This window comes from Coffea arabica, chromosome 6e, assembly GCF_036785885.1.
Source record: "Coffea arabica cultivar ET-39 chromosome 6e, Coffea Arabica ET-39 HiFi, whole genome shotgun sequence".
Lineage (NCBI taxonomy): Eukaryota > Viridiplantae > Streptophyta > Magnoliopsida > Gentianales > Rubiaceae > Coffea > Coffea arabica.
The window spans coordinates 51,386,214-51,400,080 of NC_092321.1; the positions used below are offsets into that span (position 1 = coordinate 51,386,214).

At 33.3% G+C, this 13,867-nt stretch overlaps 2 protein-coding genes across 2 annotated transcripts in view; both read left to right on the forward strand.

Annotated features, from left to right (window-relative positions):
• The first annotated feature begins 808 nt into the window (after positions 1-808).
• LOC113692488 (trans-resveratrol di-O-methyltransferase-like) lies at positions 809-2,691 on the forward strand. Its single transcript, XM_027210902.2, has 2 exons — positions 809-1,593; positions 2,201-2,691. The coding sequence occupies exons 1-2, from the start codon at positions 820-822 to the stop codon at positions 2,522-2,524; spliced, it is 1,098 nt and encodes a 365-aa protein (XP_027066703.1). The 5' UTR covers positions 809-819; the 3' UTR covers positions 2,525-2,691.
• Positions 2,692-8,472: 5,781 nt separating this feature from the next.
• The window catches only part of LOC113693877 (uncharacterized), a 37,104-nt gene continuing 31,709 nt past the window's right edge, over positions 8,473-13,867 (forward strand). Inside the window, exon 1 of the mRNA XM_027212636.2 lies at positions 8,473-8,580. The gene's annotated coding sequence lies outside the window, so the exon portion shown is untranslated. The remainder of the gene's footprint in view (positions 8,581-13,867) is intronic.

Sequence of the window (13,867 nt, forward strand, 5' to 3'; positions counted from 1 at the left end):
ATATAATTTTATTGTAGTCAAAATTTAGCAAAGAATGAAGTATTTAAATACTAAAACATCACCAAGTTATTATCCATTGTAATTTCACAATTGAAACCCATAAAAACAATCAAACAAAAGTTATTTGAATATAATCCTACATAATGAGATAAATACAATTAAAGTAGCCAAGTTTTCACTTTTAAGACAAATACAATCACTAAGTCATTATTGTATTTTTTTTTGAGAAAAAAAGTGTTATTGTATTAAGTGTAATTAGGAATTTAGTATAATTATATTAGTAAATTTAATATAACTAATTTCTATTAGTAGGCATGTGCAATTATTCATATAATTGATAATATTAATTATATTATATATACTAATATATATTATAAGTTTGTAACTATATATACATATAAATAAGTTTTTTAATTAGTGGCGGGGCAGGGATTGGGTAGGGGTATACTCCCCCATTCCCCGCCCCATTTTTTAATGGGGAAAAAAAATTCCTCCGCCCCATTAGCCCGCCATGGACACCCGGTCCAATTGCCATTTGGATCCTAATTGTACCAATTAGGAGATTGGTGTTGCTAATTAAATACAAACATGTGTTTTGGTAGTTAAAGAAAAGGAAACTGGAAAACATTAGCTGCCCACAAGCTTTTGCTCGTCGAGGCTGATTGATCATTCATTTTTTTAATAGGTCGTCGTCAGTACAATAGGAAAAATTATTGCAACGTGGTTCATATGAATCCCATACCCCGCCTATAAATTGCTAACTAGATCTAGTAGCAATTCACACGGCCAAAAAGAAACAATCCTAGAATCTCAAAAAAAATGGATTTTGCTAGAAATGGTGACCATACTGGTGAGCTTTTTCAAGCTCAAGCTCACATATGGAACCATCTATTCAACTTCATAAATTCCATGTCCCTCAAATGTGCAATTCAATTAGGCATTCCAGACATTATTCACAAACATGGCCAGCCAATGGCCCTTGCTCAATTGATCGATGCTCTTCCCATCAATAATGCAAAAGCACCTTTTGTTTATCGCCTTATGCGGATTCTAATCCACTCGGGATTCTTCATCAAAGCAAAGATTCCCGATAATGAAGGCCACGAGGGGTATGCACTCACTTCCGCTTCGAAACTTCTACTAGCAAATGACCCTTTTAGCGTGACACCGTTTCTACTTGCCATGCTTGATCCAATCTTGACTGATCCATGGCACCATTTTAGCCAGTGGTTTCAAAACAGTGAAGAAACCCCATTTCATACCTGTCATGGGACATCAATGTGGGAGCTTGCAGGTCGCCAACCGCAGCTAAACCAGTTTTTTAATGAAGGCATGGCTAGTGATGCCCGGTTGGTTTGTACCATGGTTATCAAGAACTGTAAGGATGTTTTTATGGGGCTGAATTCGTTGATTGATGTTGGAGGTGGAACTGGAACTGTGGCCAAGGCTATAGCTGATGCTTTTCCTCATCTGAAATGCTCTGTGCTTGATCTTCCTCATGTTGTTGATGGCTCGGAAAGTAGTAAGAACTTGGCCTATGTTGGAGGTGACATGTTTGAAGCCATTCCTCCTTCAGATGCTGTTTTATTGAAGGTATAAATCAATCAGGCATGGTTTATTGGTTCAATAACTAGCTTTTTGGAGCTTGTTTAATTTTTTTGTACTTTGCTTCAGTTCCCACTATTAAACTTCACCTGCTAAAGAGACAACTGTCAACTTCAAGTGAACAAGAAATATGCTTAATTGGAAACTGCACCATGAAGAAAAAAGGATAAACAAGTTTTAACAAGTACAATATCAATACCCTTTTTTTTGTTTTTAATTTCTTAAGATAGGATCTAGTACTGCTAGTCGTATCTTATGATTAATTAATAGAGCAAATTGTGTTTCATGTCCTCCGGAATAGTCAAGTTATGGTTTCCACGTTCAAAAATGAAATTTTATACAATGGAGTGATACATCTTTGCCCCTTGTGTATGTGATCAAACATTATATCACCTTGTTACTCTTCATACACTAAACTTGGTGATACTTTTTATGTTTTTGTTGATTGATAAAAATAACGACAGTCTTGCTTTTTATCTTCTCCCACACTCTCTATCATTTTGTTTTAATTAATCATTTTATTCAATAAATTTCACATGGGATATATATGAGTTTTCTGACAAACTCTTCAATGCTTTTATGATGCTATTGGCAGTGGATATTGCATGATTGGAGCGATGAGGAATGTGTGCAAATACTTAGGAAATGTAAAGAAGCAATTCCTAGCAAGGAAAAGGGAGGCAAGGTGATAATTATCGACATGCTGCTGAAAAGCCCGCAAAATGGAGATGATGATGATGATAATGCGGAGGCTATTGAAACCCAATTGTTCTTTGATATGCTGATGATGGTTCTGGTCAAAGGAAGAGAAAGAAATGAGAAAGATTGGGCAAAGCTTTTCTTTGAGGCAGGCTTCAATGGTTATAAGATAACTCCTGTACTGGGCTTGAGATCTATCATTGAGGTTTATTATTATTAATAAGTTTCTTGCACTTTGTTTGTGCTAAAGAGTGATGGATCTACGTTCAAGGCCTTCAAAATAAGTTTCCTTAAGCATGGAACATATGTTTGATGCTATGATTTGTAGTACCAAAATATGTGGATTAATTTAATTGTGAAGGAAGTATAACTCTATTAATCTTCAAATGATCTGATGGTATAGAATTGTCAACCTAAACTGCAAAACACATTATACTCTTATTGGATTAATTTTCTATACACTCACATTTTCACCGTTAGATGCATGAAACATAATCCAAATTTGAATTTGAAATTCAAATTTTACATATGTGTCGTATATCCAATCGTGATAATGTATGCACCGTCAATGTATATAAGATTTACTCTTATTTATTTTCAAATATCATCCATTAGTTCTTCATAACAACATTTGGGCTGCTTTTAAGGGTTATTATCACTTTACCCCCTTAAACTATATTACTACTATCGGTTTATCCCCTAATGTTATCTTTTAGTCACTTTATCCCCATAATTCAACTTAATATGTTAAGAAATTTTGGACAAAAATACCCCTTTATTTTATAGCATTACTAAATTATTATTATCACTTTATTCGTTTGGATTATAGTGATACAATAATTTTAGTTCCTAATATTATTTTATAGACATTTTATCTCATCATTAATCTAACTAGTATGGTCAAAAAATTTTAAATATATTTACCCTTCTTTATATATAATTAAAAATAAAAAATTTGGAATGGTTATTCTTCCTTTTTTGTCACTTTAAGAGATCGAAAAATATAAAAATAAAAGGATTTTCTCAAATTTCTTTTTTTACACTTATTAAGACTAGGAAAAGGAAAAGAGATAGGAAAGAAGGAGACAAAAAATTAGATTTTGTGAAAAAAGAAAATAAAGAAACGTCTAATATTATCGTATTACTTTAAGGTTGTCGGGATTAGAATTAGAATTTGGTGATAAACAAAAATGTGAAATAATTTTAAAATAATAAAAGTATTTAATTCTTTCTTATTTGTAATTTTTAAAAAAAGAATTGAGCTCTCTCTCTCTCTCCCCCTTCCCTCCCCTTATTTCTATTTTTTTCAATATTAATAAAATTTCCAAGAAGAAAGAAATTAATACTTTGACTTTTTTTGTTGATATTAAAAGGAGAAGAATCCCTCTAAATTTTTTGTGATTTTTATTATGCAAAGAGGAGGATATTTTCTTCTAAAGTTTTTTAACTTGCTAAGTTGGTTTAATGGCAGGATAAATTGCCTAAAAAAATAATTCTAGATAGTAAATTGATAATGAAACTATATTTTATGGGGGTAAAGTGATAATAATTTTAAGAGTTAAACATGTCTTTTCACTTTAATTAACAAACTCCGTTAAATTTGACCGTTAGTTTTGGGGGTAAAGTGACTAAAAGATAACATTAAGAGGGAATTGATAGTAGCACAAAATGTTAAGGGGGTAAAATGATAATAACCCTGCTTTTAATTATTTTACACAATTATGATGCTGACAACTTATGACGGGAAAGAAGACTATTTTAAGCAATCTCAGAAAATAAAAGTTTTAAGAGGATAGAATTCTTTTAACATCAACTCATAAGATATTCTACGCTAATAGAATTTACTGCACAGAAATGACCATTAATTCTTCTGCAATCAGGATTCTTGCATTAATCATCAATTTTTACAGTAACCCAGAAGTACACAAGAGCTAAACAGCTAAATAACTTGAGGTGGAGAAATACAGGAATTTCTTATCCTGAAGTAGAAACAGACCTGAGCAATATCGGTGACGAATATAATGGTCTAAATTGAGAGTATGCAAGCCAGCATCTCTCTTGATGTGTCTAGCAATTGGTTTAGAGATTTGCTTTCCAAGGCAAATATTTCTAGCTTTGCTACTGGGAATATCATTACTTCTACTCTACAAAAAAAATTAGGGTTAATCACAATTTATCCCCTTAAAGAATACCCCATTTCTCAGTTTACCCCATAACCTTTAATTTTGCTCACTTAACCCCCTTTAGGACAAAATTGCCCTTGCATTATTTTGACTTTTCATTTACCTTATTTTCCTTTCTTTTATTTCTTTTTCTCTTTCTTCTTTATTTAATTCTTCCTCTTTTCGACAAAAATCTTCACCTTAATGATTGAAATTAAAAAAGAGGAATTGCAGAGATCTATCTTCTCCTTAAATGATTAAAAAAATATTCAAATCACTTTCCTAAAATACAATTTTTTTAGCCTTTCAATTCTTTTAATTTTGAGTTTTTCTCTTTCGTTTCTAGTTTTTCATTTTATTCTCAAAAAAATATCATAAGATGAAATTGTTTTCCTTTCTTTTATTTCTTTTTCTTTTTCTTCTCTCTTTCATCCTTTCCAATAGAAATTCCATTTCAACGAAAATTTTTGTTTTGAATTTATAATTGCATATTTCTGGGTGAAGGTTTAAAAGGCATCAAAAACTAATTTTGATTTTTGGTATGATGCCACGTGTCACAAATTTCAATTGATGATTATTAATCAGGTCACAATTTCATCTTAAGATATTTTTTTGGAAACAAAATGAGAAACTAGAAAGGAAAGAAGAAAATCCAAAATTAAAAGAATTGAAAGGCTAAAAAAATTGTATTTTAGGAAAGTGATTTGAATATTTTTAATCATTTAAGGAGAAGATAGATCTCTGCAATTCCTCTTTTTTAATTTCAATCATTAAGGTGAAAATTTTTGTGGAAAAGAGAAAGAATTAAATAAAGAAGAAAGAGAAAAAGAAATAAAAGAAAGGAAAACAAGATAAATGAAAAGTCAAAATAATGCAAGGGCAATTTTGTCCTAAAGGGGGTTAAGTGAGCAAAATTAAAGGTTAGGGGGTAAACTGAGAAATGAGGTATTCTTTAAGGGGATAAAATATGATTAACCCAAAAAATTATGAACTTGGAATAATATCCATGCACTTGGGATTTGTCCTGACCATTTTTTTTTTTTTTTTTTGCTGGCAACGATAACATTTGTATAATCTAATCTATCATATTCTAAAGGAAGGAAGAAAGTCTAAAAAGACCGTGTAAGGAGTTAGCAGGTATACAGACTTGATTAGATCAAAGTAACCCAAAGAGGAGCTTAAGTCTTTTTTTGGTGGCGACTAAACTTTTTGTCCTGACCAGTGAAGCTGAATTATGTGAAAAAGCATTAAGGCCCACCAAATGTTGGATTTTTGGACTGAAACAAAACAGTGATTTTGAGGAGGACTAGTGGTTTAGTGTGTGTCTAAAAGCTGAAGAAGTATTAAAATGAGGGATGTAAGTTAAGTTGTGTAACACTAAAACAGTTTAAAGCGTTTGACGGATAAACTTGTAAGTGAGCCAGCCTTGTTCTTGGTGCGTCATGCAATGTGAGAGATTCATTTGGATTCCTATTATTTTTGGACATTATTTGGAGAAAAAGGAGAAATCATTTGAAACACTTGCCCCTCATATTTGGTTAAATGAATTTTTTTCGCCACACACTTTTAAAATGTTAATTTTACCTCCTTTATAAATCATATATATATAATAAAGTCGTATTCTCATTCTTATTCCTTCATGTTTTCTCTTTCCTACGTGGCTTAACGAGACGGTAAGTAGTTTCCTAATAGGATTCTTAATAAATCATATATATATATATATATATATATATATATATATATATATATATATATATAATAAAGTCTTATTCTCATCTTTTTCCTTTTAGTTTATCTCTTTCCTACGTGGCTTATTGACATAGCAAGTAGGTGCAACGCGCTCTATGAGTTAACTCCCTAATAACCTACGTTATTCTATCTCTCTTTTTTCTCTTGACTTTACAATTCTAGATAATCCTTCCATAATTATCTCTTCTATTCTCTCACCTTTTTTTCCTTTAACCCTAATCGTCAAGCCTAAATTTTCAGGGGATTAGTATAAATAATTTTGAATTATGTTTTTAACTCTCTCTCATCTTCAACTCAAAAGTTTGAAATATCAATTCAAATATTAGATTATCTTTATCAGATTATCGCTATCAAAGATACTCTACATTTTTACTCATATATATGGTTATCGATCTATTACTTATCACTTTATCAAGCAGTGCAGATGTTTACACTTTTCCACAATGTTTTTGGAAATTTTTTTTTTCAATGCAAGGACCGGATTTGAAACTTTGTTTTTATTCCCTTCAATGCAAGGACCGCATTTGGACTTTGTTTATGCTCGCTGTACGTGGTCTGTAATTTCCTACACCTTTTTCATAGCTAGGTCATTGAATTTGAATTTTTTAACTCTTCAAAAGTTACAGTTTGGTTTTTATTTCTGGCAAGGTTTTTGTAATTAATTTGTTATTTCAATTTATGGATTCACTCTTCAATTTAAGTAGAACACATATTGCTTTTTTGGTTAGTGATTTAGAAGTGGCCTTTTAAACTATGTGTTTTCACACGATTTTTTAATTGCCTTTGACAATTTATTAATTGTCTTCAACAACGTATTAATTTTTTTTTATTTTCTGGTTTCTGGGATTAAAAAAAATTTGTGCAATTTTCAATGTTTTTTTTTAGACTTTGATAGAAAGTTTCTAAAGAACAAGAAGGTGTCATTGATTACATAAATGGCAAGGCATCAAGTTCATTGTCATACAGCAGTTCACGTCATGCAATATACATCAGACTATTTAGATTTTTTATGTTTTTGACTTAATAGCAAAATACATCTTATGTTTTCGTTTTGGTTTCTATTAGCCATGAACAGATTTAGAAGGTTGCTATGTTCCTGTGATTTGATTGATTCTGAATTATTATCTTTTATTAATATTTCACTCAGATTCTTTTCTTTTCACATTAACCTTTAAGCCATTTATATTAAATACCAAAATTGATGTTTTGGTAACGGGTTGGCCATTCTTTTGTTTACAGAAGATTAGCCAAGATTTGATCTTCCTTATTTTCAAGTTTTTGAATGTCATCATATTGTCGATTTTTTTTTTCCATTTCGAATTATTAATCACTGAATTAGATGTTTAAATATACATTATAAGACTATTTTTTAATAACAATGTATTTAAGAAAGGTTATAATAGATTATACAATAAGTTTGTATTTTATGAAAATATTTTTATGAACTACACTAAATAATGTATTATTTTTAGACAATTCTCATTCAACGAATGGGTACAAAACTAGTTTAAATTAATAAAATCGGGTGCCAATCCAAGTTTTTGACAACTTTTTAGTCTGAAATCACTATGTGATCCACATATAGTTATTTTTTATATACAAAAGTGTTCGATTCTATTTTTTCAATCACAAAAGTGAATATAGATTAGGCTGAATCCCACTTTTTTAGGAGAAAAATAAATATGATTTAGGTCAAATTCTATTTTTAGGGACTAAAATGAATATGATTAGATTATTTATTTAATTATAAATAAAATATAACATTTTTGCCCAATCCTTTGTCTCGAAATTACCTTCTCTTTCATCTGTTTCGTGTTTATATAGTTGCCACGTGTATTGATGTATTGATAACTCAAGTATATCTTTTATATTTTATATGCTTATTATGTAATAGGAAAATCCTTTATATATAAAGAGATCGCTATTAAGGAAACATCATGTAATAGAAATCCTAAAAGTATATATAGAGAGAGATCGCTGTTAAGGAAAGAAGTGGAATAATTGCCTCCTACAGGATGATAAAATTCCTAACAAACATCTCTTATATATTTTGTATGCTTATCGTGTAATAGAAAGGAGAGATCGCTATCGGAGAAAGAAATGGAATGCCTATCAAACTCGACTAGCCTGTTGAGAGTCCCTTAATACGTCATCGGTCTAATATAATAAAACTAACCTGTTGACAAGCTGATCTCATCCAAGCGACAATAGAATAAATATAAAACGACAACCAATGTTTAGCTCGTGAAAATTCTGGAATCAAGAACTTCCCATAGGAGGAGGACGGCACACCACAGTTGCTGGCCGCAGGCAACTCACCACTACCGCCACTGTGCTGCCAGAATCAACATTATTAGATATCACGGTAAAACTCTCACTTCTCCTTTGTATATCTGTTTTTTATTTTACTTGAAGTTGCCAAATGAAAAATTTTATTATCATTTTCGAACTGCCACTCTTTCTGTCTTCTTTGAAAATTTAAATTTGAAATTTATGTTCGAAAGACTGTGAATTTGGTTGGATTAAAAGTTTTGGGTTTACTTATGATCGGATTTGACTCGAAGAGCATGTGGTGGTCTGGGCCCATCAGTTTTTTGTTAAAATGCCGAGGTGAAAATTGAAAGGAAACTTAGAAAATTTACTTTTTGTTGTGCAATATTCCATTTGGAGATTGTACTCTGTGAGAGTGTTGAATGCGGCAGTCATGGTTGTTTGCCAGTGCTACTGGCAACTTTGTGAGGGTGTTGAACGGGGCAGCCATGCCTGGCTTTGCTAGTGCTGACGGCAACTCTATGACAGCGTTGAACATGGCAGTCATGGCTGGCTTTGCCAGTGCTGCAGGCAAACTCTAGATGCAAAAAAACAGAGAAGGCGGCTGCCACAGTTGTTCATTGTTTGTTAGTTTGCTTTTTTTTTTTTTTCTTGGTAGACCCCCATTGCGCAGAGCATTTTGTGGGTGGTTTAGGGAGAGAGGCATCTGGCAACTCTGTGATAGCGTTGCATGCGGCAGCCATGCCTAGCTTTGCCATTGCTGCCGGTGAACTCTATATGCAAAAAACAGAGATGGCAGCTGCCACAGTTTCATTCCGTGCGTAGATCATATTGTAGAACCCACATGCGTAGATCATTTTGTGGGCGGTTTAGGGAGAGAGGCATCCGGCTCGTACAAAGCTGGCTGGAACTGGAATAGGGCTTGCCTAAGGAGAATAAATGCAGACACTGCTCTTTAGCTGTGAGAATAGAAAAGAACTTTCTAAACTTGCAACTTAGTCCCTTGGATTTTTCTTGTTTCCTACTTTGGTCCCATGCTGAGGTTTAGATGCTTTCTCACTAATCCTCTGGAGTATATTTCTTCGAAGTTTTAATTAAATCCGTAGGTTGAAAAAGTGAAATGTAATTTAATTGAATTGCAACTGAGAATTAATTTGCCATTTTTCAAACCGCATTAGTTTAATTAGCTTCGTTAGTCTTGGTTCTTTTCTAGAACTAATGTGAGTGCAACGTGGTACATGGAATTGTGTAGCTTGTATTACTTGCTTTTGTTTATTTACTCATGTTTATCATTGTAGAATGTTGCAACTGTTCCAGTACACATTCTTCTAGTCTACAAGCTGTCATACTTCTATTTCTCGTTCAAGGGCTTTTTTCTTATTTCTTTTATATATTTATGTTTATTTTTTTACCTTTTTCTTTTTTTTTTTTATAAAACTAAAGTTCCAGAATGACAAAAAAAAAAACCCTTAAACTTCTCAATTACTCCCTCCGTCCCGAAAAGTTTGTCACTTTTCGGGATTCCAACTTATTATCAACAGTGTCCAACTTTTGAAGAATTCATCCACGTTTTTCATTTTGCCCTTCGTTTGAACACGAAAGGTGGACAATGGATTGCAAAACATGACAGCAAGGCCCACATATTTTTTGGCTGGCATATGACTTATTCTAGTTGGATTTAGAGCGTGAAGACACAGAAGGCAATCATTTCAAAATCGTCGGTGCGTGCATATCAATCAACTTAACAACAAAGTTGCAAGTCTTGACGGAAGACTTTTTGGCCCTAATAACACTTACCTTTTGGTCATGTGAGATAGGGGTAAGCATTGGAAATTATTCATAAAGTTCACAAGCATTTTTGGCAAGTGACAAGCATTTTGGAACAAATCAAAACAGAAAGTATGACATTTTCATTGGGATGGAGGGAGTATTAATTTTACTTTGTCTTATATTTCTTATTCTTCACCCTGTATCCTTTTTCTCTTTTTCATTGAATAAACCAAAAATCTGAAATACCATTTTATTCTCATTTATTAAAAAATGGGGGTGTGACAGTGTGAGGGTGGTCCATTATGTAATGTACTTTGTGAATATTGACTATAACTAATTCAGCAATCAAAATTTTGGAGTATTCTAATGTGTTAATAAATTATTTTCACCTTTTGAGTAAGTATACTTGCCATAAACTTTTAATTTCTGTCACAAAAGAGATATTGTTAATCTATTCAAATGCTGCACTTTGGTTTATCATTGCTTGAATAAAGAGGAGACCATAGAGACCTCTGTCCAGTTTTTGAAATTTTTGCAGCTTTTCTCTTGAAGTGTTTAGTGTGTTTGAGTTGTTGGTGAAGTTGTGCCTAAGCGAAATTTTATCTATTTAATTCTCATAGTGATACATTAGCAGTTTTTTATTGGTGAAATCTTTTTTCCCTGGAGTCAACCTTGCAATGTTACAGGATTTTTTCCCAATCTTAAGTGGGAGGTGTTGAACCCAGGACCTGCTACTTACAACCCCTTCCACTTGAGTACCCAACCCAACCCTCCCCCCAATGTTATGTTTTGAGATTTGGATTTTCCTATTTTTGGTAATTTGTATGCATAAGATTGGCTACCAAATTATAAGTTTAAAGTGGAATATAGTTTTTATTTTCTTGTGGACAACTAATAGATACACTAGCCTGAACTTGATTTTGATCACTAAGCTTCACCGTTTGCGCATGCAACAAGTGGAGTATTTTGATACATGAGCTATTTGTTGGGTGTGAGGGTAAATTGATCAGTTGCAGAGGTGAATTATGGTTCGTGTGGGGTGGAAAGCATTGTTTTGAGACGTGCATTTGTAATGCTAGTTTTTGGGTCACAAAGTTCTCTGCATGATATAAGCTAAATTCTACCCTCTCGTGTCATGCAAGTGGGCATGCATTCATGCAAGTGGGCATGCATACATCTAGAAAAACTATTACTTCGAGTTTTTATTCTTAAACTAGGATTCTTGGGCTATCTTTTCTTCTTTATTCATATTTTCACTTAAAGTTATGGTTTACCAACTGCTTTAGTTTGATTAGACTTGATCAAAAGGATGCAAGTCTTATGTTGATTTAAATATCTTGCGCTCTTCAAATAGATGAATCTGACCATTTTTTGTTCTGCCATTTTTTTAAAACTATAATAGTATTAGCAGAAAGGCTGAGAAAAGGCAAAACTCAAGTGACAGTGTTTTATTGCCTTTGCAATGGAGGAGCCTTCCTTTTTCGACAAAATGATGCTTAATCTCCGTGCAACTTGCAGGTGTGTAGTGTATTTTTTGACTGCGTTGATTTGTACACTTCTACTTTTAGTATGGCAAACTAATTGTAGTAGTACAGTAAGAATGAATCTTCATATGCAAGAGTTGATATCATATTCATTTTTTTTTTGTTCCTGCTATGTTACTTCATATTGGTTTCAACTACTGTTAGGAAGATTTTCCTGATTCAACATACATTTATTGGAGAAATCGTCACTTTGGATTTCAACAATGAGATGAGACGCAACCATACTTCATAGCAGTTGGACTTAGGTCCATTGTATCAAGGGCAGTAGTTGATTATGGGATCTGGTCTACTAAATGCAAAAGTCAAGAACAGCTGCTTATGGAAGTCAAGGACAGCCTGCTAGCAAAAGTAAAAGTCAAGAACAGCTGCTTATGGAAGTCATGGGCAGCAACTGATTATGAGATCTGATCTGCTAGCAAAAGACAAGAACAGCTGCTTATGGGATCTAGTCTACTAATTGCACTAATCAAGGAGAGCTGATTATGGTCTACTATATTAGATGTATATTAGCATATATGTAATTAATACATTAGGGAGGTAGATATTCTGACAGAGGAGAGAAGGTACAGAGTTTTTCTATTTAAATGGAAAAGATGCACAAAAGAGGCATTCGGTCTTTGATCTAGAAAACTTGTCATGGTATCAGAGCCAGTTATTTGAATTTCTCAGCCTTTCCAAACTTTCTGAGTTGTTATCCTTCTTGGGTTGATTATTTTGATCAATCATTTGGTTTCAAGATATCCTTTTGGGTCAATCATATTGTGGTTGGCAGCTTTTCTTGTAATTCAGATCTTTGTTTTTTTTGAAAGAATGTCTATGGAAAACTTTTTGGGAAAAATACATACGGAATCTTTGTCCATCAAGTTCACTGGAAAAAATTATGCGGCATGGGAATTTCAATTTAGGATGTTTCTAAAAGGCAAAGAGCTTTGGAGTCATATTGACGGGTCTTCTACAGCACCTAGAGATGGAAAGGAAATTAGTCAATGGGAGGCAAAGGATGCTAGAATTATTTCTTGGATTCTAGCATCTATTGAAGCTCATATGGTGAACAATTTACGCTCCTTTAATACAGCAAAGGAGATGTGGGATCATTTGAAGCGTGTATATCATCAAGATAATACAGCAAGAAGATTTCAGCTTGAATTGGAAATTAGTACATGTAGCCAAGGTAATCTCTCTATTGAGCAGTATTATTCTGGATTTCTTAATTTATGGAGTGAATACTCTGGTATAATCTATTCTAAGGTACTAAGCGAAGCCTTAGCCGGTATTCAAGCGGTTCACGAAGATAGTAAACGTGACCAGTTTCTAATGAAACTGAGGCCTGAATTTGAGGCGATTAGAGCTGGATTGTTAAATAGAAACCCAGTTCCTTCTTTAGACGTATGTCTTGGTGACTTGTTGCGAGAAGAACAGAGAATGGCTACACAAACTATCATAGGTACATCAAAGGAGATATCTGAAGTTGTCAATATTGCCTATGCTGCTCAAGGGAAGAATCGCGGAAAGGGACAAGTACAGTGCTATAGTTGCAAGGAACTTGGGCATATTGCACGCAATTGTGGAAAGAAATTTTGCAATTATTGTAAGCAAACTGGACACATTATCAAGGACTGTCCTACACGCCCTGAGAATCGAAGAGTCCAAGCCTTTCAAGGTGCTGTCCAAGACTCTAACACTATTGGTTCTACATCCACAGCCACAACACTTACTCCAGAAATGGTTCAACAAATGATTCTTTCAGCATTTTCTACTCTTGGACTTCAAGGTCAAGGTAAAATTGTTTCTACTCCTTGGTTAGTTGATTCTGGAGCATCAAATCATATGACTGGTTCATCTGCATCACTACATAATCTACGGCAATATACTGGTACACAAAATATTCAGATTGCTAACGGCAGTAATCTTCCAATTACAGCCATTGGTGATATTGGACCTTCTTTTCGTCATGTATTTGTCTCTCCAAGGTTGTCTACTAGTTTGATTTCTGTTGGTCAGATGGTGGATAATAACTGTGATGTACGGTTCTCTCGTGATGGTTGTCTTGTGCAGGACCAGGTGTCG

Bases quoted from the DNA above. Each gene is read 5' to 3' on its own strand.
- LOC113692488 (XM_027210902.2), top strand. From the start codon at position 820: ATGGATTTTGCTAGAAATGGTGACCATACTGGTGAGCTTTTTCAAGCT. The intron at 1,594-2,200 runs GTATAAATCAAT...TGCTATTGGCAG, and splicing joins CAGATGCTGTTTTATTGAAG to TGGATATTGCATGATTGGAG.